The sequence below is a fragment of the Gobius niger genome (assembly GCF_951799975.1).
Source record: "Gobius niger genome assembly, chromosome: 4".
Classification (NCBI taxonomy): domain Eukaryota; kingdom Metazoa; phylum Chordata; class Actinopteri; order Gobiiformes; family Gobiidae; genus Gobius; species Gobius niger.
The window spans coordinates 31,536,680-31,563,868 of record NC_136855.1 but is presented as its reverse complement, the minus strand read 5'-3'; the positions used below and the strand labels follow the sequence as shown (position 1 = coordinate 31,563,868).

General features: G+C 40.5%; 1 protein-coding gene across 1 annotated transcript in view; it reads right to left on the bottom strand.

Moving 5' to 3' along the window:
- LOC306961767 (neural-cadherin) overlaps positions 1 to 27,189 on the bottom strand; it is a 424,067-nt gene that overhangs the window by 295,354 nt on the left and 101,524 nt on the right. The window contains exon 2 of the mRNA XM_079554643.1: positions 3,074 to 3,271. Coding sequence (XP_079410769.1) covers positions 3,074 to 3,271 — 198 coding nt within the window. The remainder of the gene's footprint in view (positions 1 to 3,073; positions 3,272 to 27,189) is intronic.

Genomic DNA, 27,189 nt, shown 5'->3' with positions numbered 1-27,189 from the left:
ATATATTTTGGTTAGGGGGTGCTGAAGGACAAGATTGCCACCAAAAATGCTTTTTCTGCACTAATTTCCTATTTATTATTATGGCCTGCAATGTTCAAACCATCCACCGGGGGATGCTGCAGCACCCTCAGCACTCTCGATTCCCGGGACCTTGTGTGCGTTTCAGATTTGATTTTAAAATGATTTAATTTACTCTTAAATGTTTAAATGGCTTGGCCCCCTCCTACCTCTCTGACCTGATCAGCCCCATGCCCTGTCTTGTGCTCTAAGGTCAGCAGACCTTAGAGCACACTGTCCCCACGAAAGGAAGCTTCGTGGGGACAGTGCTTTCTCTGTTGCTGCCCCGATGCTGTGGAACTCGTTGTCTACAGAGATTGGCTCAGTCTCTGCCTGTGTTTAAATCCCTCTTGAAAACGCACCTTTTCTCGCAGACTTTCAATCACTGAGTGAGATGTGTTTCAGTGTTCTTACTGTATGTTGTTTGCACTACTGGATTTGTCCTTGTCTTTTATTGTTGGCAGTAGTTTGATGTTTTTATCAAATTTTTGCATCACTTGTTAAAGGGGGGGTATTATGCAAAATCCACTTTTTCAAGCTTTACATCATGTTATTATGTCATTCCCTCATTAAAAACATGCCTGAAGTGTTGCCTTGGCACATTCACGTATTTTTGAGTTATCTGTAAAATCTCTGATGGCAGCCATTTTAGGGATAGGTTTGCCTGAGTCCTCCTAGGAACGCCTCCACCTCCTGGAGACGCCTCCGAGCTTTCGTCACCAGCCGAGTAACCAACCACTGCCCCTCAGCAGAACCCCCTCCCCACTGATGCCACAGACAGTGTGTGGAGGGGGCGTGTCGGAAAGGGGCAGAGGTTCTTAAAGAGACAGAGGCCTATTTCAAGACATTCGCTACAGTCATTTTGAGAGAGCAATTTTATACTAGGCAGTTATTCTAATTTACTGCATTTACAGACCAACAAAAGGTTTCATCATCATTGTAGTGTGCTATAGACTGGTGCTATGTGATTGAAAAAAGCATAATACCCCCTCTTTAAGACTGTTTATTAATCCTTTCATGTGTGTACAACACTTTGGCCAACTGTAAAGTTTTTAAGGTGCGTTATAGATAAAAATTGGTATGGTATGGTAAATAGAGAGGCACCAATCAGCTTTGTTAACTTCCAATACCAACAATTGAGGTTGGACTTTTCTACACTAAATATCCTTGGTATATATATGGATACATACAGACTATTAGGTATTAGGAAGGTATTCAGACCCAGACCCAGGCCACCGTTTTTGCATACTGAGATATGTTCTTCTTACCTTAGCGATCCAAGTCTAGTCACACAAAATTAAATATGTCGATTTTCTCAGTGGATAAAAAGGGGTACTATATTGTAAGGCGTAATAACATCTTAGGAGCACTCCGACGTCAGCGCAGTTAAGTCGCCTTACAACATAGTACACCTTTTTATCCACTGTGTGACTATAATTTTAGGTATCCCACAATTTCTGTCCAAGTTTAGATTAGCTGACTCTAGCATTAGCGCACATCGCAGACTGTAAAACTAAAATTCTCCAGGTTCAGAGCTTCAAAATGATTTACAGCATGTCTATATATGTACTTTGATTCAGTTGGTAAAACTGATTTGAAATAATGAGAGCTTTTTTCTGTTTTTGTTTTTTGCAGGATTGGCTCCCATATCCGATACCAGCATCAGATCGGTGCATATACTCAACCTCAGCCGCAGCAGGTTTTCCTCACTCACTTGGGCTCCTTGCTTCCCTCTTGGTCCGACTCTGTGGGCCTCTGTCGGCTGGGGCTCAAGCTTAACCAATGCAGGCAGCGTGTCCCATGCAGCCCCAAAAACTCAACAGAGCAGGAGCTATATTTCATTTGTATAACGAGGTCTGCTGTTTGCTGGTGACGTAAACCTCTGTATACGCATGCAGCTGTTGTTGTTCATGCAGCTATGCCACTTTTGGTTTGAACCTCAATTCCGCTGATGTCCCACACAGAGCAAAGATCAAACTTGAGGGCCTTGCTGGGTGGCACAGCGATTTGTACTTTTGCCTCAAACTAAGCACATGTTTGATACTATAAAAGCTTGTGCGCTCTCCCCCGGGTGTTTTTGTTTTTTTCGTGCGTTTCAAGACCCGAGATGAATTCGCACAATATGTTGCTTGTCCAACTAACTTTTGACAGTCTTTGTTAACGAACCGAATGTGTCATAATTCAGATATGATTCAGATCACATTGTTGCGCTTTCACAGTTTTTTGTGTGTGTGTTTTTTTCTCCAGCTGTAAATTAAGAAGATAACACATTTCATTGTCACTTTCTGAGTGATATATCCGACAGACAAATGTCCACAGATTTTTCAAAGTGATAAGTGCGTCTGGCTGGTGTTTCATATTCGATGTTATTTCATTATAATGAGATCATCTACAACATGCTCATTGTCATTTCATGTATTTTACCTGAAACTGTGGAAATAATGAAGAATACAAGAATAAGGAATTGTTGAAAGTTCTGTCGGGTATAGCTACTGCTACTTGACTGCAAGGACTGAAACGATCAAATCGACATCATAATTAGGATGGTAGCAATGAGCGCGACGCAAAGACTGCAGTTATTTGCTCGATATAATGTCTATTACTGCAGATAATTTCAAATTCCATTTCCATAGGGTCTCTGTAGATGCACTGAAAATGCTTACCCCGCAGTGCACTTTAGACCTCTACAAACTTGTTCTAAAATGCATGCAATTCTTGTATTAGTTTAGCAATGAATATTTCAGTGTTCTCTCAAGTGTTAATGCTCCTGGACATGTTTAAAATGTGCACTGTAGACTGAAAGAAGTTTGGAAAAAAAACAAGCTCAAATCACTTCGGGTTAAAATAAACATCGCCATGGTGCTAGCTAAGAATGTAGTTTGACATGACCCAAAACACATTATTTAAACTTTTTTTTTTTAGAGAAACAACACCAGGAATCTTAAAAATCTGTCCTGAACTCCATTGTGAAGTACAATCGTTGTTTTTAAAAGAATATTTCCCTAAATGGACTTACCGTCTGAGAGGAAGTATTCCACCTCGCCGTTGTTGCCCTCGTCCCCGTCCTCAGCATAGAGCTTATAGACCAGAGTCCCGCCTACTGCGTCTGGGGTCACCACAGCCAGGTACGGAGAGGGCACCATCCTCCACTCGGGGACATTGTCGTTCACATCTGTGACCGTCAGCTCCACACGCACCAGGTACCACTCCGGTCCTATGAGGGGAAATGAGGAGGTTGTATATTAGCAAGTTGTCGGTAAAGCTGTGAAATCAAACCCAAAGCCAGATTTGACCTTTTAACCTCTGAACCCCCGGCAGAACCGAGCACATTTTGTCCAGTTTGGCTTTACCCGAATCTGAAGGTTTCGTGAAAAAGTGTCAAAATAGCAACAACAACAAAAGAGCAGCAAAAACGTGACCAAAAAAAGCGATGAAAAAGTGACAAACATGTGCGACCCAACAAAAAAGCCCCAAAAAAGAAACAGAAAAGTGACAAAAAAACAAAAACAAAAGAGCCACAAAAAAGTTACAAAAGGTGATGAATATGTAGCAAATGTGTGATAAAAAAATAAAAAATAAAAAGTGATGACAACGCGAGGAAAAAGATCCATTTAGAGGCTTATCGTTGGACGGACTGACAGACTTTCTAAACCGAAGCACAAGGACAGTGTGCATCGTGCTTTTGGAGCTTTGTTCGGATTATCCTGTGCAGTAGCAGGACTCTTCGCGGTCCACGGCAGATGACAACATGTTTCCCCGTCGTCTTCATCGTTACAAAGGGCTTGACCAGCTACTGTCAGGTAAGGAACACCAGTTCAGTTGTAGATGTTTGTAAAGCGGATGATGAAGCTGGTAGTGCGTGACTTTTGGAAAACTCCGCTGCACCGGTACCACACGTGTTCAACCAGTCAACATGCTAAACCTCGCTATCTGGGCTCTAATTTAACTAAATAACAGGAATCATTAATATGAGAGGTGCGTTAACAGGTAAAAGAGAGAGGCAGAGATTATGTAGATGAGGTCGCCATCTCCGAGGAGCTTCTTTCCCTTTTTTCATAAAGCACGAGGTCTGGACAGAACAGCGGGTCGTGTGTTTGGTCAGCGTGTGTCCCCTAAGCTGAGAGGAGCAGTGGCTGAGCACGAGTCATGTTGTTTGAGATGAACTGGTCTCACATGTAACACTCTTATTGCCGTGGTTTAATCCTGGTTTAGTTCTGAGTTGTCCTAGTTTATTATTGGCTCTTTATTATTCTGTATTGATATCTTATGGCAATGATTTTAAAGCCTTAAAGGGGCTGGATGCAAGTTCGCCATTTTATACTCACTACTGCCACCTCAGGCCACATTTGTAACTGCACCTTCTATATTAAGCTCGTGCATGATGGCAATTCGGACCCGAAGTGACACCTTTTTGAGTGACAGTGCAGGATTTTAGAGGCAGTTCTGGTGAACAGGTCTGAGCTCATTCTACACATTAGGACATCGCCGGAACATGTAGGTGGAGGAAAATACAGAATTGTAACATTTTTAAACTCCCTATAGTCCCTTTAAAATGCTGGAATATAATACAACTATTGTGTTTAGGCCAATTCTATTCTATTCAAGCATTGATGATAATGAAATTCTCATTTATTTATCCCAAAAATATGAATTCAGTAAACCTGAAGTGGAGAAAATGAACACAGTTAAGGCAGAAGTTAAGAGGATAAACTACTTCCCATATGAATTACAATAACCAGATGCGTGGGCACTGGTGAGCTCCAAACGTGGGCTGTTTTTCCATACTTTCCCCGTCCAGTAACTTGTACTTCAATAATATTGTGACACATAAATCCAATAAAAGTAGACAACACTCAGCTTGAGTGGCATCCAGGTAATTAAGTTCTAAACGTAGAGATTAATTTCCATTTAATCTGATTACATTGCCATCTGGCGATCACCTATAGGCAGGTATACACTTATAGTTGATTGATTTGTAACATGTATACATTAAACGGGCATTATTAAGATGAACAAATAGGTTACAAAATGAATAAATTACAAAAGATTCCACACAGTGAATCCTTATGTTGACACTATTTATGTACCAAGCTTCCATATTGCCCCACTCCCATTATCAGCCCTGACTAATGGTGTGTGATTTTTTGCGTAACCTTCCAAAGCATTCTGAGTAAAATATAGATTATGCAGTGCATTCATTCACCCAGTGCTAATTACCATTCTAAACATATGCACAACAAAACATCATTAGGCATTAAGAAACGAGGTCAGCATCTCCTTGAATATTTGCAAATGACTGTAGCGTCCCATGTAGTAGATGTTGTTGCCGACGTGAACAGAGTCAGAGCTGTGGGGAGCGAATGTGCAATCAGAATCTGCAGTCGAGGTAAACACCAATCACATCTACACAGGTAGGACCCGCCCCCGCAACGCTCACCAGCACTGATAGCGGGGTTCTACGTCGAAAATGAAATCTATTTCCACACACTCATCACACAAGACAGACCTGATCTGGGTAGAGCTACAAGCGATAGAGCTGGATCCTGTTCATATTGGTTTGAACCATATGCTCCCACATGATAGACACAGCGTCATTGTTCCTTGGTCCACTTGACTGATATTGAACATGAACAGTTCGGAAAAAGCTTTGACCCAGTCGTCAAATCGAATCAGTTTGTCTCGTGTCAAATGCACTAAAGTATTTCTGTCTAGTTTTCGATCCACCAACGGGTGCCATCAAGACTGGCAGAGCACTCAAAGTCCTTGATTATGCAACAATAAGCCGAATGCCCATCTCGGGTCGTCCGTTGCATTATGGGTAATGGAATTTCTTTTGGCTACCAAACAATATTGATAGTTAGCGTAAAGCAACGAGGAAAGCTATGATTTGGACCGTTTTAACCGCTGGAAAGTTGATGATTTAAAGTGTTTCTGTTGTTGCTGTGAAGCTTGTTACAATATTAGCATAAAGTCTATTTTTACCACCAGGGCTGTGTGCGGAGATAGACAGAAACTGAAAGAACTGAACGGCCGTTCATATGTAGAGCAACCTGATGAACAACATAGATAATCGATCGCTAACTTGACAGACGGAAATGTACCCACTATATTTAACATCAACACTGTTTTGAAACTTCTCCCTGTGATTCCAAGACAAATTTTAATGATTTAAAAAGTGGCGGTGTCAGTGTTGGGCTGATCCCAGGTCCTGTCGTCCCCCTGTCCGCTATGGTCAGATCCTGCCTACGGAGCCGTCCTGACTGTTCCCTCTCTTTCAAGATATTGACAACATAAATATTTGCAAGAAATGTCACTTGAGACTTAAAGTCTTTAAACCAATGCCCGTAAGCCTTATAATTCATGGTTATGGCTCGATAAACTTCAGCGTTCACGCTCCGCTACCTGAACTCGCTCACACATTTCAGTGGTGGAGTGGTTTGTTTGGTAGCCGAGATTTAGGAGATTGACCCATGCACACGTAGTCGAGATGGCCAGTCGGCTTATTCTATTTAGAGCTGAGACAACTAATCAATTATTGAAATTTGTGAAATTTGAAAGTTGACTATTTTAATAATGGATCACATGAAAATGTTATATTTTTGATGGAAAAAAATACTGTTTTTTAAAAGAAAGTTTTTGTGAATTGTAAATCAAATAAATATTCTCTGTCTGTGTCCCCAGGAAGGAGATAAAACTCTGGACTTTTTTCCCATCAGAAAGAATGAGCTCTATACTTACTATTGCCAGATCTTACGGCTACAACTCGTTTGGTAAATGAACATAAGAGCTCTCTTTCTCTGCAAATTACCAAAAATATCGCTCATCAAAATAACCAGTAGTTGCAGCACTAATTCTGTTCTTTCTGTCACACCACAAGAAAACACTTCATATTGACAAGAGCCATATATTAAGACAATCTTTGTTATTGTCTTAACATATGGCAATATATGGGAGTCGCACTAGGGGTGGAGTCTGAATACTAGAGTGCACATCCAAGACAAAAGACCACCATAAACGCTAGCTTTACCCAAGACACCGCTCTTGATTGAGGGGCCTGGCCATTGCATTTTTTGACTACGGTTCACTTTCTACCTCCTTTTCCCCCGTGGTCGTAACAGATTCCGAATTAATTGGCAAAAGGACAATGCGGCTTTGGGGAGGAAGGGACGGCATTAGCTTGATAATAAATCACAGGTCTAATATGCAGGAGCAGCATGCCAAAACACTTTCTGACGCGCACACACACAGGAAATGCCCATTGCTGTCTCACTAATAACGATCATGCCTGGATTAGCGGCTAATGAAAGACCATAGGGAGAGCGTGTTTGGTGCCATCGCCATTCTTCACTCTAATGCACCTCGCTGATTATAATGATATGTCGCAATCCCTAGAAACACAGGGACCCGCAATTACTAACAGAGCCACAGAAGGCATTTCCACGGCTGCTGACCTTATTTGCTCCACTAGGTTGCAATCCGAGGCTTTACAATGTACCCCAATGTGCTCCATTTCACCCACCCAAAAAGAGGGCTTTCTTGTCATCTTGTTTGCAGAGCGAGAGCGGAGTGAAATGCCCTAATAGTGAAAATGGTGTTGTTATTTGCTTGTAGGAGATTGAGCAGGGACATGCAGCGAAGTCTTAAGTCTCCTAACAATAAAATTGGAATAGGAATTGGCGTTGGAAAAGTGTCGCCCGGGTATGAGGCATTTTGTTGGTTTTTGATAAAACACAAATGTAGAGAGGAGATTATATATTTCGAACAGTGAATTCATTCCTTATTGTATCTCACACAGAAAATGTCAGTCGCTCATAAAACAACAACTGGCAACAACTGGCAAATGTGCCAAACGGATCTTTTCATAAGCAAATTGCCAGTCTACGAAACTTTTAGACAAATGTTTGAGGTGAATGTTGAGGTTGTTTGTTCATAGAGTTGATGGTCAGAGCCCTGTAAGGAGAAATGCAGGCATAGAGAAGATTAAAAAAATGGATATTTCTCATTAATTTATAGTGATGGTGAAAGGAAGACGGTTGTGAGGCAAATTATTCTCCCTTGGAAAAAATAAATAATCTCAAGGGACTTCCTGGGGTCATAAAGGTTAAACAAATACAAATAAATACATTCTGTACCAACTAAGCTACTGCGGTGGAAGACGCTCAGTTGGAATAGAGATCTATGATGTAAACAGCTTTGTCCAGTGAAGGTCAGTGGTGGTCGAAGAACTTCATTACTTATGTAAACGGCGCACACATGCTACTGGTAAGATATTATGAGAGTATAGGAGCTACTTGGTCCAATGATTGCTTAAAGGTTTTATTGAACCAATAACTGTATGGGTGGTTAGCATGGCGCCTTTACTTTCGATCACGGGGGCCTTGACGCTCCAGGATCAATTGCTTTGTAGGTTTTCCTGTGGGAGGGTCCGTCAGCAGTGAAAACCTACCAGGAGCTCTTAAAACAATTGGTCCTGGAGCATCATTGAGGTCACTGACGGAAATGTAAAGCCGCCATGCTAATCGCTCATACGTACAGCCACTGGTTCAATAAAAAGTCAATATGCACTGATATTTTTTTCCACATAAAAAAGTTATATAATGCACCTTTAAGTTAAACATACTGAAGTATTTGCTGTAGAAAGTACATGAAATCAAAGTAGCCCGTACAAATCAGGAAGCGACATCTTTGCTTGAATTCACCTTGTACAGCAACACGATGGAGACAAACCTTCTTCGCTGTCGTGAATCACTGGCATCGACGGTAAATCTGCACAGAGCCCCCTACTGTTCTGGAGTGTGTGTTCAGCTAGGACAAAACCCACAGCCAATTTTATAGTGTTTATTTTGAATCCATTTATCGACAAGTCGCAGAGTATATAGTAGTAACTACTCAGTAAAGGCAGGTGTTCAAGTAAAGTACACATCTTCAAAAAAGTTACGCAAACTATTCAAAAAGAAATTTAAAGCCTTAGAGAAAAAGCCATTGGTTTTGCTGGTGCAGTCTAATGTCATGACTTTGGCTGGTTTTCACAATAGAGATAGTACAGCTTTCTCCCCGGCAGTGTGCTGTGTGAGTGACTCACTCCTCAAGTGTCAGGGGGTTGTCTGCTCGGAAAGGAAGCTTTGTGACATTTTGTTATTGGCATCTTGGGCTGGATTAGAAGTTCAGATATAGCTTTGTAAAAGTTTCACAACTTCACCATTCAGTCCAGATTCATCCTGCACCAACTCTGTAGGTGTTTTTTGACCATCTGAAAAATGCATTAAAAGTCCATCATTCCTCGTTCAGCTTTGCATAATTGAAATATCAATGTAAAAATGCCTTCTACATTCAAAACAAATGATTGAGATTTCGTTTAACATTTCTTTCATTTACTGAATGAATCACTTTGACCTGGACAAACTGTCACTTTTGAAATCACTAGATTACTTATGCAGGCAATCCGTGGGAAATATGTCTGGTATACCCTGCATCCATCCTCTAATCTCATCAAGTCTTTCATTCCTGACATTTCATACACAACTTTGTGAAATGATCATAGATTTTTCTGATAACATCTAAGAATTACCCTGAAGGGCTTAGAAACTGATTTTTTTTAATTTATTTTTTTAAGTTCTAACACTTTCTAAAGATACACCAAAGGGAGACGTGTGAGAGGAGTTGCTTTCAGGTTGCTTCCTTTAAATGTCCAGTATAATAAACTCACTTTTTTTGACTGTGTTTATCAAAAAGGGTCCTAACCAGCATGAAGTTACTACACAGAGACTGCTATTGGTTACCACACTTCTTGTTTTTTTTGTTTTTTATATATATGCTAACACTTTTCAAGAACTCAACACAGTATATAGTTAATCAACAAGACAACTATGAAGCCCTATAGTACAGTTGTTTACAGGCCAGACTTATATATACAATTGCATCTTCAGAAAGCAGACATCCTATTTCATCCCCACATCCTCTGAAGATTGTTTTCTGTTCAGCTCACTCGCCAGCTGGTTTCATTATACTATAACATCCAGGTTTACAGTGGACTGAGAGTGGATGTAAAGAAGCAGTTGTGACATGTCTGCCATTTCTCAGCGACAGTGAACAAGCCCTTTGGAGTGCGCTGGCCTTGATCTGCTCCATGCTGCTGTCCAGGTTGTCTGCCAAGTGGCTCTACTCTCCTGAATGATGTTGGAGCCGCAGCCTTTGTATCACACGTCCACAGGTTTTCATCCTGTATTGTCGGGAACTACTCTGGACTGTGAAGAGTGAAGAGGAGCTTGCTACTGCTTCCAGCCAGGGACAGAGTTTTCTCCGAGCTGGGCTACAAACAGTTTTGTAGTTTAAAACAGCAATAAGAAACAGAAAGTGAATGAATAAGAAGTAGAGAAAATGGATGTCGTTTAGGTAGTTTTGCAAAACCTACTCACTCACGCACATTGCCTGTTTATAAATTCACAGCAAGTTCTGCCCCTCTAAATTCCCCCCCAAGCTGTAACCTGCATCATTGGTAAGTTAATAACTATTCTCTTTGAAACCTCACCATGTGTTATACAGCCCATCTGTGACAAATTGAGCACCAAGCCATCTTCAAGTGCAGTTAAAAAAAAAAAAAAAAAAAGTTTGTGCTTTCAGTGAAGTGTTATTAATAGTCCTAGTAGTGCAGCCTCGTCCGCTCTCATTTGTGTCCAGGCTCCTCATGAAGCATTAACATAGGAGTCTTGTTTTGGATATTGACACCAGGAGCTTCCAGATCCACATACTAATTATGTCAACCATGTCCTCAGTGTGAATGCTAAATTATCTACTAGGTGTGCACAAGTGTAGGAAAATATCAAAAGTCTAAACTACCACTACTCCACAGAGATAGGGTATTTTGTTTGAATATGACATTCTAATAAGGGGTGTCAAACTTGATTTGGGTCGTGGGCCTAATAAATAACAACGGCTCACGCTTATTGTGCTTTATCAGCCTGTAATAAAGTCATTATTCATTCACTCTATACTCGATGGTGGTTACTATTACTATTATATTGTAGCCACAGCCGCCCAGGTTCAGACCGACAATTTAACACATGGCTATGATATTCTGTTTATATCCTGATCATTTATTATGTCAGTGCCCTCTGCCGGACACATTATTTCCTTTTTTAAATTTAAGCTGCCCACTAGTGGCTGGAGTGAGCATTCTGGCACAGGAATGGGCTTTTTTTTCACTTTTAACTCTTGCCCCTAGAGGCCATAAGCGCCACTGCAGGTGTTGTAGCATGTTGCATTTTTTTTACTCATTAATTGTCCACAAGAGTAAATACTAGGCTGACAGAAAAGACAAAGGGAGAGGGATATTGTACATCCAATTACACAATGGAGATAATTTTTTCACTCAAACTTGGCTGTATATACTGTGGTGCTAGCATTGCCCGTTAACCTTATTATCATTATTTATTGAAACAGGGACAATGTACAGAACCATTAGTTTTTACAAGAGGAGATGGTTTGTACCAGATTTAGCTCAGCAGCTATTTTCCATCCGCAGTACCTGTTAGCTTCTTCTTCGTGATTCTATTAGTGTGTATTGGTACTTATACCCGGAGGCAGCGAAGTTGCAAGTGTGGTTTTCTGGCCAGAAACACCAGGGGGAGATGAAAGACCCCCCAATCATCCCATTAACACTTGTATTACCCCCAGAGGGACTGCGGAAAGGATTTATTAAGGTAAACAAGTTACTTTGTTCTTCTTTAAGCTGCACAGTCATTTTATTAGTTTTCTTTTTTCTGCAAGGGAAAGGAATGAACGCGACGTATAAAAACAATTTTATTGTCAAACTTGTTTATTTCTTAGTTTATTTGACAGGGACAGTACACATTACTGAGCATTTTATGTAAACGTGTCAGTAATAGCTACAAAGCTAGTTTTCAGCTGTTGTCCCTGGGCAAGGTATATAATGCCAACAACAATTCACACAGTTAAACCTAAACATAAACTTATTTAAAAAGATAATTCTCCAAAATAAATCAGACTGATATTGCCTTTGAAGTGTTTGAAATTATCACACAAGCCTCACATCTCCACGAAAATGTTAAAATGTAAGAAAATACTAAGAAGCATCAAAAATATACCTCTAACAATACAACCCCTAAATTAATTATGCTTAAATGCGATTAATTGCGATTAATTAATTACAAAGGCCATCATTAAATAATACTATATACTATACTATAATACAATACTATAGCAGTTTTTCATTTTTAACCAGAATTGCGATTAATTGTGCTGCCCGTACACACGCCAGACGCAATCCACTGAAATCGACACACAGAAATACTTTTCGGGAAAAACAATGCGTGTTGGAACTTCTTGAGTTTGCAGACACAACTCAGCACAACCACTGCTCAATTGTCCTTTTGCCTCCAAACGTACTTTTTTTTTTTGCCTTTCAGAACTTTAATTTGTGTTTAAACTTTGCCTAAAAGCTTTGTTTACTGTGTGAAGCACGCTCAGTCAGAGGGTCAGCTGCCTCAATGATCCGCTGTAGCCAATGTTTGCCTTCACACAAACCTCTTTCTGTCCAAATAATGAGCAGCCCCTTTTTTTTTTTACCTTTTTCACTATTTGACTATGGCCATTCTTGCGTGAACATACTTGTCATCAGCAGAAAAAAAAAAATGCAGCTGCAGTCAGACTCCGATGACCTCAATCAGCACCTTTCTAATTCCCCCCGTCTCCCTTCCCTTCCGCTACGATGCGCTTCTCATTGTGCTGACAGTACTGTACCGAGAGAGCAACGCCATTTTCATTTTTTAAATCGCCGCCCCAATCTTCACCCCGTCTTGCAATCTGTCATTCAGCGCTAACGATTTCACCCGGAAAAGGACACTTATTACCAGAGCATATGCCCCGTATTACCGCCAAATGGACTTGCTTGCAAACCGAATATTGAAACGCAATGAAATGAGATGTGAAACACGCTATACAGGATTGGCGGTTTTGCAAAGAGGGCCAGTTAATTAAATGCCCTACGTGGGGATTACAAAGAGCTACTTGGCCCTGGCTTGTCCGTCCATAATCTGTTTAAATGGAAAGCTGCCGTCCCCTCAAGTTACTTTTCCCGCATTTTTTTATTTATTTTCTTAAACAGGGAAATGCCAATTAAAGTGAAGGATGGGGAGGAGAGAGCGGAGCGGAGTCAAGTTATTGTTGTAACGCTAATTGCGAATGATACAAATGGTTAGCTACTAAAATGGAAATCCATAAGTACACTCGGTAATTGCGTCGGGCTTTGGAAATAAAGTAATTTTCAAAAAAAAAAGAAAGAAAATGTATCGTCAATTAAGAAGCAGTAGCGCTTGTAAGACGAACAGCCGTTTCATTCCGGTACAAGTTGGGTATTGATTTTTACACGACCAGAGTGTAAAGAGGTCACACAGCGAGAGACTTGTAGAGTGAGTAGTCTATGCATATCAAATAATTGCCTGGAGCCTCTAGTTATGTATGTATGTACGATAACTTTGCACGTAGCGTTCTCCATATTTCAAGCTGGCACAACAAGTGGGTCACAGTAACTATCCAAAAGCTGAGGATACGTGGGTGAGGCGCAACTTTGGGACACGAGGTTTCAAGCTCAAACAATCCATATTTGTATTAAAGTTCTTATGTCACTGCGCTGTGTGACGGTCTCAAAATGTTTCTGAGTACTATAGATTTGGCTTTTTTATGAGGAAAAGTACATCAACCCTAAATGTGTACACAATAGGCCAGATAAGGAAGACTTCATGCAAAGTACAAGCAAGTGTTGTGAATGATAATTTGGCGGCTTCACAAACTTTAAAGGAACAGGCCATCGTTTTTCCATGCTATGATATGTTCTTACCTGAGCTTAGATGAGTTGATGCCTACCTGTCTGGTCTTTGTGCGTGTGCTCAGTCACGCAAAAAGGCCGAAGATGTTGTAAGCTTTTGGCCTCTCCCAATGTATTCCTATAGCTCGAAACGGGGGTGAAGTTGGAAGCCACCGCGCTTTTCCACGGGCACGCACAAAGACCGGACAGGTGCGGATCAACTTGTCTAAGCTCAGGTAAGAACATATCTCAGTATGGAAAAAACTGTGTGCCCTCAGTCACGCAAAACGACCAAAGATGTTGTTAGCATTTGGCCTCTCCCTGTATATTCCTATGGCTCCAAATGGGGTAATGTTAGAAGCAACCACGCTCTTCCACGGGCACGCACAAAGACCAGACAGGTGTGGATCAACTCGTCTAAGCTCAGGTAAGAACATACCTTTATTGTTATTTATTTTATTTTGTTGGCCAATTATAAGGGCAAAGGAAGTGTGTTGTATGTAAAGATAAAAATCTTGGACAGATATGGCATGTACCCTTGTCTCGGTATTTGTTCTTGAACACTGTTTGTATAGTTTTGTCTATATGGCTCAAAATAAAATGATCAATTCAATTCCGTATGGAACTGGACCTGTTCCTTTAAGATAACACCCGATTTCACCACCATAAGAACGATACTTAACCAGCGATACTTTGTTGTTAGGTCTATAACAGAGCTGTTATCTAATGGCGAGGCCGTCATGACCTTTATCCACTCGGTCTGGAGTGCTGACCAGTGAGCAAAAGTTCAAGGCTCCACAAAATGAGAAGCGCCGGGACCTTAAAAGGGGTCCATTTGGGGATCTGAAATGCCCCTGAAAACACCAGCCTTTTCTGTTTTCTAGCTGCGCCAAATGATCCAAGTCCTCCAAACAAGCTGAAAATCCCACCTCTAGCGGAGGCGAACATCTGGGCCCCGAATTAAACCCATAGAGTCTGGAGAGTCGGGATGACACTTGCCGTAAATAGCCCATTCCCTGGCCAGTTCATGTCCTGGCCTCCTCATGGCCCGTAATGAGTCTCTCCTCCCCGAGATTGCTTGGCTCATACACCTTCTGCGGAGAGCGCCCTTTAGCTGTGATATGTTCCTGTGCTGTTTACACCCGCTGCCGCCTTAGCTCCACTTACGGGGCTTTAAGCTCGATACTCCCGGTGATGCCAAGCTGAGCACATGTGCCCCATTAGGCAAGAGTCCTATAGGACGCGTTCACGGAAGCAAAATCTCTGATAGTGTGTAGTAGAAAATAGAACTGTATGGGACATGGATTTTACTTTGAAATCTTTGAGGGGAATCATCACACATAAGATGATCAGGCTCTGTCTGCGTCCCGACTGAGCATTTACACATTTTGGATAATAAAATAAACAACAAACTTCATTATGTGGCCCCTGCCATCCATTCTGACAGTTTCTAGAAACCCAACCTGCTCTTGACAACCACCGTGTTGCTCCACTTTGTCAGCATTAAGCCCTCTATCCCATGTGATCCCAAACCGCACACAATGCAGAGACAATGTGTCGCCTTCTTAAGCATTGGCTAATTACTGAATCCGTTAATTAACTGTGGTATACTGTGCGTTTCAGCTGAGGCCGGTCCGCACCTCTTACAGTTCAGTTGAGGTAATCCCATGATCTCTGGCATTATTGGGTCTTATTTCGGTGTTGGGGGATTTGCGGAGGATTACAAGCATCTGCCTCTTGTCTGCCTGCGCTAAACTTTGCCTGACTTTTTAATGCAGAGAAGGAATTCATTAAAAAATATGAAGGCGGAAGGGACAGGGAGAGATTTGTCTTTATTCCCAAGCCGAAAGGACTTGTTTATAAGCAGTTGCAATTGCTGAAGAGCTCCGGTGGAGTGTACAGAGGTGCTCGAGGTGACAGGTTAAAAACAAGGAGTTTGAAATAACTTTTAATAGAGGCAGGTCCCAGGGTGCAAGTACATCACCTTGTGCTGCTGTTGTGTCTAATAATCTTTGCAGAAGTGCAAAAGGAAGTTAAAATATACCGAGATCTATATCCACTGGCAAATATGAATAAGGTTCAACACAACGCACAAATAGAAATGTATTTTTCAGGGTGGTATAAAGGTCAAAAAACATGAAAAAGGGACATAATACAAAAGGAGTGCATGTACAAGAAGTCTGTAGTGAACTTTATATTGAGAGCTAAACATTCTGAAGAAGAACCTCCCCACACACCTGTCAGTGCGGCTGGGTTTTCATTAAGGACAGATCAATCTCACAGAAGACAAACTGCTGTCTGTCACTGAATCACGACAATCGAGAAAGCACGAGCCAATGACATGTCAATGACACACTGCAACAGCCGTCCACAGTTTAAGTCGATGCAACTAATAACAAGCGCAGTAAGCTTTGCCATCCTAAAACAGACCAAGAGTTCTTAGAAAACAAACGTTTTCACAGATATGCGAAGTGTTGCTTGGCACATACAAAATAACTATTTAATGATGAATAAAAACAAGAAAAACATATTTATTAAAAGACAATAACGAGGTGTAAGACTGCTGCTTTGAGATGTGCTTCTCCAGTAGACCTTTTCAACTACAATTGTAATAGTAAAAATCTTCCCAATTAAAGCCAGAAAAAAGAAAAAAAACATCTTTGGAGGATGCTCTTGGCTTTTGAAGTCTTTGGGAAGCAAAAAACCTCTGATCTTTTTAGTCCTTCGTTCTTATCGACTTATCCAGTTGTTGCTGGGTGTCTTGAACCACTTCTGTATTTAATTATGATGGAGGGCGGGCAAAGTCTCTGTTCTTGTTTTGCAGTTTTAGGATTTAATAGAAAATAAAGAAAAAATACTTATTGCAACACTTAAATAATCATCAGTCATTTCATTTTGAAACTTTGTTATGGCTTGTCATTTTCATATGTAACAGCTTAGCCACGATTAAAATACCTCTGTCTGTATCTTGGTAATATAGGTTACTAGCTCGCTGTGCATTGTAAATCCTCTATTCTAGGGATGCACCAATACCAGTATCGGGTATCAGGCCGATACCATATGCTCATTTTGTTAGGTCCCCATACCAGAAACCGATACTACTTTATGTGTGGCCGGCGCTCCTACGGGGCACCTCTCAGCTGAGGAGGGAAAATAGCAACAAACTGGAGAATTCTTTAGTGGAAATACAATATTCCACATAGAGCTGACTTTATTACAGACTACACTCCCTAAATCAGAGTCTGTGCTGGATTTAACCAGAGCTTAATATTGTTAGTGCTGCAGTGTGGAGTCTGCAGTGTTTACGAGATACAGGCTAATGTTGCTAAACTAGCCGCTAACTCACGGCCAACAGTTCTGGCGATTCTTATGCCGTTTTATGCCCAGGGGCTGATTCATCTGACAAACTAACCCAGCAACTAAAAAGTCCTCAGAGAAAAAAAAAATAAAGCCATACAGCATGTCTATTGAGTGAAAATAAGCAGCAAAAGCTGCAGCTAAGTTGCTATAAACACATGAGAAGATCTACACGGAACTGAAGTAAAGGCGAAAAGAGACCCTTTAGCTGCAGTAATAAGTACCATCTCTTTACTTTCGTTCAATAAAAATAGATAAATGATTGAGGAGTTTTGGACATGAGCTGTTCTGTCTATGGTGGACAGGGCAATCAAAATTAAAAATGAACTAATTACTAACCAATCTGCTGTGAAAAAGTCAGTCTATAAACCGTCTATTCACGTACGTAAAAGAAAATGCTTTGTACTTGTATCGGTATTCGGTATCGGCAAGTGCTTAAATCAAAGTACTCGTACTGGTTTTAGAAAAAGTAGTGTTGGTGCCTCTCTAATCTATTCATTATCTGTTTGACAAATCTATAACAATGTTTATACGCCAACTTTGGAGAACACACAACAGGGCCATGTCTAGGTGAAGCATAAGTACATGCCAAGTGTTGAGACATGGCCAGAAAAAGTATTTGGTAATCATTTCCAACTTCACCACTATTGTACATTTGATTGGTTCGAAAATGCCATGTACTGTAGATCTAAAACAGCTTACTTTTTTTTTGGGTTTCCGGTTTGACACGAGCTGTAAATCATCTCTGTTAGTCTCCTATCCCCATCGAAACAGACACCATTTGCCACGGGAAATTCAGAGATCGCTTTAGACGTGCCGGAAATTCCAACAGTGTTTTTCATGAGGGAACAGTGTAATATAGAAACAAACAAAAAAAAAGATTGCAAATTCTAACTCGATGTGGGATAGGGGGCATCATCCGAAAACATCCTATTTAACAATCAAGCTGATCCCAGTGAGATGCGGTTAATGCATTCTTCTCTCTGTTCATCCCAGCGCACAATGCAGCTGCAGATTTGGTAGAACAAAGGGGAGATACATCTCGATATTATCCCCGCTGCTGTGATCTTTCTTGCCTCTGTCAAGTTCTCTCTGATGATTAGAGAAAATGGGACTTAATTGTTTCATTTCTCATGTGCGCCGCGTTTTCGGCCGTTGCAGGAGTATTAGAGATAATGAGAGATAAAACCATGATAGATCTGGCAACCTGCGTGTTCGGGCTCACTGGGAGAAGGCTGAGGCTGAGCCAGCCCATTCGAGGAATATATGGGCCGCTCCGGCACTGGCTGCGGTCCATCAGCGAGCGAAAAACGGGAGGAGGATGCAAAGAGCCAGAAAGAGATGAAACAAAGTTAAAACCAAGAAAGTCGGGGAATGTGGAGACTGTGTTTGTTTATGCAGTTGTAAAAGCAATTAAAACAGAACAAGGCAAAAATAAAAACTTCAAGGACGACCTACGAATAGCAGAAGGGTTTCTAAAGCTTTTTGTGACCCGTACGAAACAGAAAAGGTCAGTCCCCGTTAGATGTAATGACTAGTGTACTTGAATTGTTGTTTTAGGTCAAGTCAAACACTTATTGATATAAATTTGAAACTATTACAAAAGATGAAGATAATACAAAATCTGTCATTTTAAGCATTAAAATTGCCTACATTTTCAGTGACAAAATCTAGAGCCAGATTATTTATTATTTATTCTGTTGATATATATTAGTTACAAGGATTTTTAAGGGGGATTAGTTTTTGAATAAGATATTTACAAGTGAAAAAACCCACTAAAGTGGAGACCGTGTTGCAAGAGACAAATGAAAACCTCATTTTGAGAAAATGGGCTCTAAATGTCTCCCAGAAAGGTTTAGATTATTAGATTATAGCTAAACCTTTAGATTATTTAGAAAGGTTTAATCCAAGATTATATGGATTATAGCATAATCTCGATCACCTTGCAATTATTTCAAAGAAATCTGCTTCTCACTAGTCACTAGTTTGACAAAATGTCAAGAAACAAGCGAGCGGTAAAGAGTGAGTCCTTAAAACTGAAATGTTAAGGAAGAAAACTATCTAAAGATTGAAATACTGAATATTTAAAGGGCATAATGAGACATCAACATAGACAAATAACATGAATCAGTGCCACCATTATTATACAACCCTTCATTAAAGTAAAAGGAGACTTTCATAGCATAGCAAAGTGCCAGTCGTCTTGGCAGATTGGGTGGAGGCGTCTTTGTTAAAGAAAAAAATGCCTTGACTTCAACTGTTCCATTTTCTTCCTCGCTCTGAAGCCAACAAACAGCGCGGCGGCGTGAAAGTGGCTAAACGGATTATTAACCGGATTATTAATGAGCAGGCTTGAGAGGATTAGCCGTGTCGCTTTGAAGTCAATCTGCGAAAGACCAAATTGACTTGGAAGCAAAGACACCTCATTTCCCCCAATTCTGTGTTTCCATCTTTTTGAGTATAGGTGAGCTGGAAAGTACTTCTTTCAAGTACTTCTTGTAGAGAGTGCACGAATAACCTGAGTGTGGTAGAGAATAAACTCATTTGAGCATGAGCAGTGAGGCGACTGTGGCTCAGATGGAAGAAAAAAAGTTGTCTTAAAATGGAAAAGTTGGCGGTTCGAATCACCAGCTCTCACTCTTCAAGAGCAAGATTTTATATATGGTCTTAGCCAAGTGGCGCAGACTGTCGTTGTGTCCTTGGGCAAGACACTTGTCTGTTTAAGTGAGTGGTTGGTAGTTGAAGACACACTATTATTTGGCAGGGATAGGTTTCAGGACAACTACAATGTTCCTACCAACATCATGTAAAGTTTATCTTCTCATTATGTGCAGAACAACATTCCAACGGTCTTTAGCTGATTTAGCAAACAATTGCGAAGCTTTTGACATTTTCACGTTGTACCAGACAATTTTCCAACAAATCATTCTTAAAGCCTATAAAACTAAATGTCCGCGTCCATTTGCTCAAATAAATCACATCTTTTATTCCAAAATGGGTCAGAATAGCTATGTTTCTTCCATAACAGGTCTGATTGGACATTTTTCTTGCAACAACCCCCACATTCTGCCTCCCTTTCTTTTATTAATCCAATCAGACGACTCAAATGGTTCACTAACGCAGAATCATATGATTTGAGGTTAATGCTGTAACTGCAAAATCACATTAGAAACACTGCAAATTGTGTTTTGAGATAATTTTTATTCCACGTTCTGTCTGAATGGCTGCAAACTAGATAACCGATTAAATAACAACATGAAATCAAAGATCATATAGAGCCAAAATATCTCCAGGAAATACAACTGTGAAATCATCATAAATTATAATATTAATTCAAATCAGTCCGTTAAAATAAAATAAAAAATGTCTCCATAACAAAGTCTTCAACGGCTCCCGCTAGCTGGCTCTGCCTAAACTAATTTCTCATTTGTCTGTATGCTCGGCCATGCAGATAATTTCAGATTTACATTCACACTTTTGTATTGCTGTTTTCAGAGATCGCTGCTTTCCCCCAGGGACCAGCTCTTCCTCTGCTGAGTGCCTGCTGAATTACAATGGCTTTTACACAGCAACTTTTACTACACAAACAAGAAAACACTTAAAGATTAAACCAGAGGAACAATCTCTCATAAAATGTTGGTGCGTAATCCGCCATATTGAGGTGAAGTTTCCCATGGCTTTAAATATTGAGACGATTTCAAGTTCACTTGGCACATTAACTGCATGCATCAGGCTTTATAATGACTTTTTTGTATACCAGAGCATCTGCATTTCATGTTTAGTAACTTGATGTAATGAATAGGGAGAACTGGCCCGAATTCAGCTGGTCGCTGTTGCCAGCAGCGAGTGCACGAACTGGAGTAGACAAGCTTAAAAATCAATGGCTGGAAATCATAGAGGGCCACGACCTCATGGCATCCGCTGGTTTAACACAGCATTTTGTAAATCTTGTGAGCGACTAAGAGGGGAATAAAACACAGCTCAAGGTGCAAATTGTTGATCCTGCATTTAGTCAGTCTTCCTCTTCTCACTCACAATGCAAGCCCACACACCGATATACGTCACAGAGTTTCCATGATGTTGTTTTTATGCTCAATACACTGTCATCAAAAACTGTAGACAGATACAGAGCTCCACCAATAAGGCCTTTATGGTAGAGATGGTTTGTCATCGGTCGGTTCCCCTTAATGCTGCAGCTCTGTTAGAGTGACCATCAGGTTCTTGGTCTCCTTCCTGTCCAAGGTCCTTCTCCCCGATTACTCAGTTTGGGCGGGTGGCCAGCTCGAGGAAGAGTCCTGGTGGTTCTGAACTTCTTTCATTTGTTGTAATGTTGTAAACATTTTCTGTACCACAGATCTGTGCTCAATACAATCCTGTTTTGGAGGCCTACAGACAATTCCTTTGGACTCCAAGTTGTAGAAACATCTCAAGGACGATCAGTAGGAAAAAGGATGCTCCAGAGCTCAGTTTTGAGTGTCATAGCAAAGGGTGTGAATTTATGTACATGCAATTTTTCAGAATTACATTTTTTTTAATACAATTGCAAAACATTGAAGCTAAATTGGACATTTTTGACATAGTTGTCCGACGTTTCGAGAATCATCCAAATCACTTCTTCAAAGGGCCAAAGCTGTTGATGGTAGATTGGGTGGGGACATACTCGAAGTGCAATGGTGTTGTCGACCTGGTAGATTGGATCGACTTGGATGATATCAATCTTTGGTGGATTTAACAAGAGTTTGGCCAGTTTTGCCGGGTGACTGTGCAATCCTACAACACCTGGGCCCTTGGAGCATGTGCCCACCCAATCTACCATCAGCTTTGGCCCTTTGAGGAAGAGAATCAAAATCATTCTCGAAATGTCGGGGAACTATGTAAAAAATGTAGCACGTTTTTCACTTTGTCATTATGGGGTATTGTGTGTGGATGGAAGAGAAGACAAATGAATTTAATACATTTTGGAATGAGGCTGCAAAATGTGGGAAAAGGTAGACGCTAGATAGAAAGATCTTCTTGTCATTGTACAAGAAGACAACGCAACTCTGATCGAGCTCTTACAGTCATTACAAGTTACATTAAAAATTATGTGCACCCATTCACTGCCCCATTCGTAGTAATAAACTATTACTGATGATCATCATTACACAACATAAAGGCACAAGGATGAGGTGTCGAAAGTAGTTTTAAAACATTATTAAATTGAAATTACCAAGCAATTTATCTGCACTTAGTTCCAACAATATTATATAGAGGACTTTTCAACTTACGACCCAGCACACTGATATTCAACTTCTTCTCCCATTAGCAACTGCTTAGCTTTTTTGTTGTTGCTAATTTAGTGCAAGCTACTTCTTCAAAATATACCAATTAGAGCCTCACATTTATTCACTTTTAGCAAATGCTCATTATCCTTACACTGCTACACTGCTACACTGCTACACTGATACTCTGCGATACGTTGTACACTAATGTGTATTTGTGTTCCATTACAGCTCCCTCTATGCAGATCTGTGCGGGTCATTCTAATCATCCGCCCACGGCAGTCTTCAGGGCTCATTGAACTTTACTGTCCGGCAGGAGCGACTCCATGAAGACGCAAAGGTAAAAGAGGTCAGAGAGAGAGAGATGGCTCCCCTGCCTGCGTGGACTCGAAAACAATGTAACAACTCCTCACTCCTGCTCAAGACAGACGTTACCTCGACTGAACTCTGCTGCCGGTTACATATCGAAATCCCTCACGGTCCGCTAAAAGTTACATTCCCACTTTCCTTCTTTTCACTTTAAACATATGCTTCAATTCCAAATGTTGAAAGAAAACGGCTCCAGACACTTGATCCAAATGGTTCTTTATGACAGTGTGATATATTTAATGCAAGACTTTTGTTCATAGTCATCGCCGTGGAGCGTCTTGGGGATTGAACTGATAAAACCTCAAACTAATCTAGTTAATTTATTCACTCAGTGGTGAGCGAGGAAAACAAACAACAAAAATATAAAGTCGTTTTCAAAAAGCATTTCAACAGACGACAGATGTAGAATGATCTGCCTCGGGTTGCAGTTGGAGAGACACCAAACAATCCACTCCGACAAACAAAACAAGACAAAAAGCTGTCCTGTTTGAGATAAAATACTCTGGTATAATTGGTGCGGTGCAAATTGAAAAAAAAAAAAAAAAACAGGGAAGAGGGTTTAATGGATTATTCATAAAATTAGATCGTTCAATAGCTTATTTTGTGCACCTTTCTTCCTTTGCTTATGTGCCATAACCCCAATGATGAGTGCTGTAAGTGTTCAGCTAAACAAGAAAAGGTATACACAAAAGAATATAATTGTGTTCAATTATTAGACACACTATTGCAGAATGGTGATGTATTTTTGTACTTTGTTCAGCAATCAATCTGAGGAAATGTTCACATCCAGGCAGATGAATTGGTGTTTGTTGAATTTCACCATTCCACCCTTGAAGAAGCTACATGAGTTAAAGCTGACATTTTAAATCAAGAAAATGCAGCTGTTTTTGATTTAGGAATTTGTTATGTACCAAACTGAGCGTGTCGCCACTGTGGGCCAAATCAGTGGCCGCTGGCTGCTCTGCTTTGTGGCGACGACACTAGAGGCCGCCATTGCTCCGCCATTGCTCCGCCATTGCTGTAGTACCTCCATATAGCCGCTAGTCTCCCATTGGAATGCATTGGACTTTAGACACGTTAAAAACAACTTTAGAGCTTTAGAACTTTCTACAGCTAGAGATTCCTCTTATGAAACCACTGGGTTAGTTACAATTAAAGGGACCAGGCTGGTTTCCGTAAGAAATTTTAATGAGGGCCAGACTGTTGACATTGGAGCTGTGCGAACAACACGTCACGCAAGGGTCGAGTCTACAGTGAAGATCCCGCCCTTGTGCCCTTTTTAGGAACAGGCTTTGTCAGAGCTTGGGGAGGAGGAGTCTGTAAATCCGCCATGATTTCCCCCTTGGCCTTAGTTATTTTGTCACAGGGAGGAGTGCGTACTGACGGTCTATTAATAATATTTCTATGGGCCAAACAGACCAGCATGTTTTGTAGGTTGGGGAAAATGGAGTACCTGGAAGGAAACCTAGCTCGCTGCCTTCAGTGCCCCTCTCAAAAGGTACACCGCCTCCTGGGTTTGACTGGGTTTCAGAGCGTGGTGTCCTGCACTGGTCGGCACCTCCTCCTTCCCCCTCCCCCCTCCGCTCCACAACAGTCTTTCATCATCTTCTGGGAAGAGCGTAGAAGACGAATATAATCCATCTTATTCTCCAGTGAATGAACATTAGTCAGAATAATAGTAGGGATAGAAGATATTTGTGGCTTAGCTGTGAGTTCTGCCCAGATACTGCCCCGTCTCTTGTGATGCCTCCACTTTGCTGAACATTTTGATTATTCTATCTCAACATATTTTGCAGATCGGATGTGGCATTTTTCTGCTTGGGATGGAAAAACAATGGATATAATATGATGAAATATAAGGACCACTGCCAAAGCAGTCAAAAATGAAAGGAACAGGCCACCGTTTCTCCATAGGCTACTGAGATATGTTCTTACCTGAGCTTAGACACGTTGATACGTAGCTGGTCGCACAAAAAGACTGTAGTTCAACAAAGAAGATGTTGTTAGCATTTGGACAGGGAAAGAAGTTAGAAGTGACAAAGATCTTCCATGTATTCCCTATTTAAATACGGTTACTTGAGCATTTACAAGATCCAAGTATAGTCACACAAAATTAAACATGTCGATTTTCTAAGCAGATAAAAAGGGGTACTATATTGAAAGGCGTAATAATACCTTCGGAGCACTTCGACTTTACTGCGTGGACGTCAACGTTTTTCAAAATATTCTGTCTTTGAAAAGTGAAGAGTCATCGAAATGGCACAACAACAAGAAAAAGTAATTTCTTAACTGTATCCATAGGCAATATACCTCCAATTTTTGCTTTACCATAAATATTAATATTTATAGAAAGCAAAAAGTTGACTTTAATCACAAAGTTGCCAAGAACTCCAAGAAAAGTTTCCAAGAAGTTTGGATCCAATGTCTTTGGATCTGAGTTGTTCTTTTTGCCAAACGCAGCATATACTGTCTGTCTCTGCCGTAGTGTTCCTCCTAACTATTGTGTCAACACCGCACACCCCAAACTGCCAAAACAGGCCCTCTAGTCCAGCTTTACTCTTTCCGCCGTTATCCTAGATTAGCCAACTTGCAGAGCTAAGACTATTTTAGAATGTAACCCACTTAACCTGCGGCGGTGCGCTGGTGGAGAAGGAGGTCATAGACGGATGCCTGGAGCCCCGACAGAAGAATGCGCAGTGAATTTACAATGTGGCTATGCTGACATGATAAACCTCCCCTCTGGAAGTTTGGCCCTTTTTTGTACTGAACCCTGCCATGTTATGATCCCACTGCTATCCCAGCTTTGATGTTACGAGTCAAGAGACAGGAATTTTTTTCTAACCCCCAAAGTAAATGTGCAATGTCATACTATTAGGTTCGCTTAAAGTTGCCTTGCAAACAACAACGTAAGTTACATTTTCATAGTAACTGTGTAAACGGACAACGTTAATGTGTGCTTGCTTTTAAGACCACCAAAGAGCGGAAAAATTATGCAAAATATCCCACTTTTTAAGAGCTCAATGAATAAATAGTCAGTTTTAGATCAATATAGCATTTTCTAACCAACAAAAAATAAGATAGTGATGGTGAGGTGGTGAAAAAGTATGTAAAAGTATGACACCCCCACCTGAACCGAGCACATTTCCTTCAGTTCAGCTTTACCCAAATCTAAAAGCTTCTTGACTGGAGAGTTTACAGATTATAGACCAGGGTAACGCCTCATTTGAAAGCTAAGACCAACAAAACTTCCGAAGCTTCTTCCTCGTAATGATTGTCACGTTTTCGTCCTTTATGGTTGTGTTTTAATAATGTTTTGGTTGTTTTTTTGTTTTTTTTTACATAGTTTGGTCACTTTTTTGGGGCTTAATCACAGTTACACTAAGACAACTAAATGCGGCCAAAACATCGCAAAGCAGCAATGAAAATGTGATAAAAACATGATAAAAATGTGGCAAAAATACGACAAAAACACGACAAAAATATGACAAAAATATGACAAAAATATGACAAAAATGTTAAAAAATATGACAAAAATATAACAAAAAATATGACAAAAATAACACAAAAAATTGACAAAAAAATGACAAAAATGTGGCAAAAACATGACAAAAAATATGACAAAAAAAGCAAATGAAAATGTTATCATAAAACAACACAATGACGTGAAAACAAAAACAAAGAAGAAGCTTAGACAAGTTTAAACAAGGTCTTAGCTTTCAAATGAGGCGTTGCACTGGCCAATCAGCTGCAAGCTCTCCGGTCGAGAAGCTTTTAGATTTTGGTAAAACTGTAGAAAAAGTGCTCAGTTCAGGTGGGGGTTAAGCGTTTAACTTCTATTTAAATGCCCAATACCTGATTTTTGTTGTTGTTTTGTTTACAAACAATGAAAGTGAGTAAACTAAATTCTCAGTTGTGCTTTTTGAACTCATCTGAACTTTGCTAACACATTTTTGAAATCCCAATTCATCACAAGGATGAGTTTAGAGGCACGTTTCACAACTGGCAGGCTCACTTTTCAGGGTCACTGTCACAGAAATGCTTGAAAACGAGCCTGCAAGTTGATGAAAATGATACAAATGCTTTAGAACTAGACGCACAGTGTTTTTTCTATCAAAAACAAATTCCCAAACTGAGGCGTTTATGATATCAATAACGTTGCATGAAACCCTTTTAAGATTCACTAATTCTATTCACAAATGTGTCTACTTCCCAACATGTCATTTCGTCCTGTGTGGCAGCATCAGCTTTCCTCAAACTTTTGATGTCTTCTCCATGAACACCACTGACATCCATGTTGCCGGGTAAATTGCCGAATCCCATCTG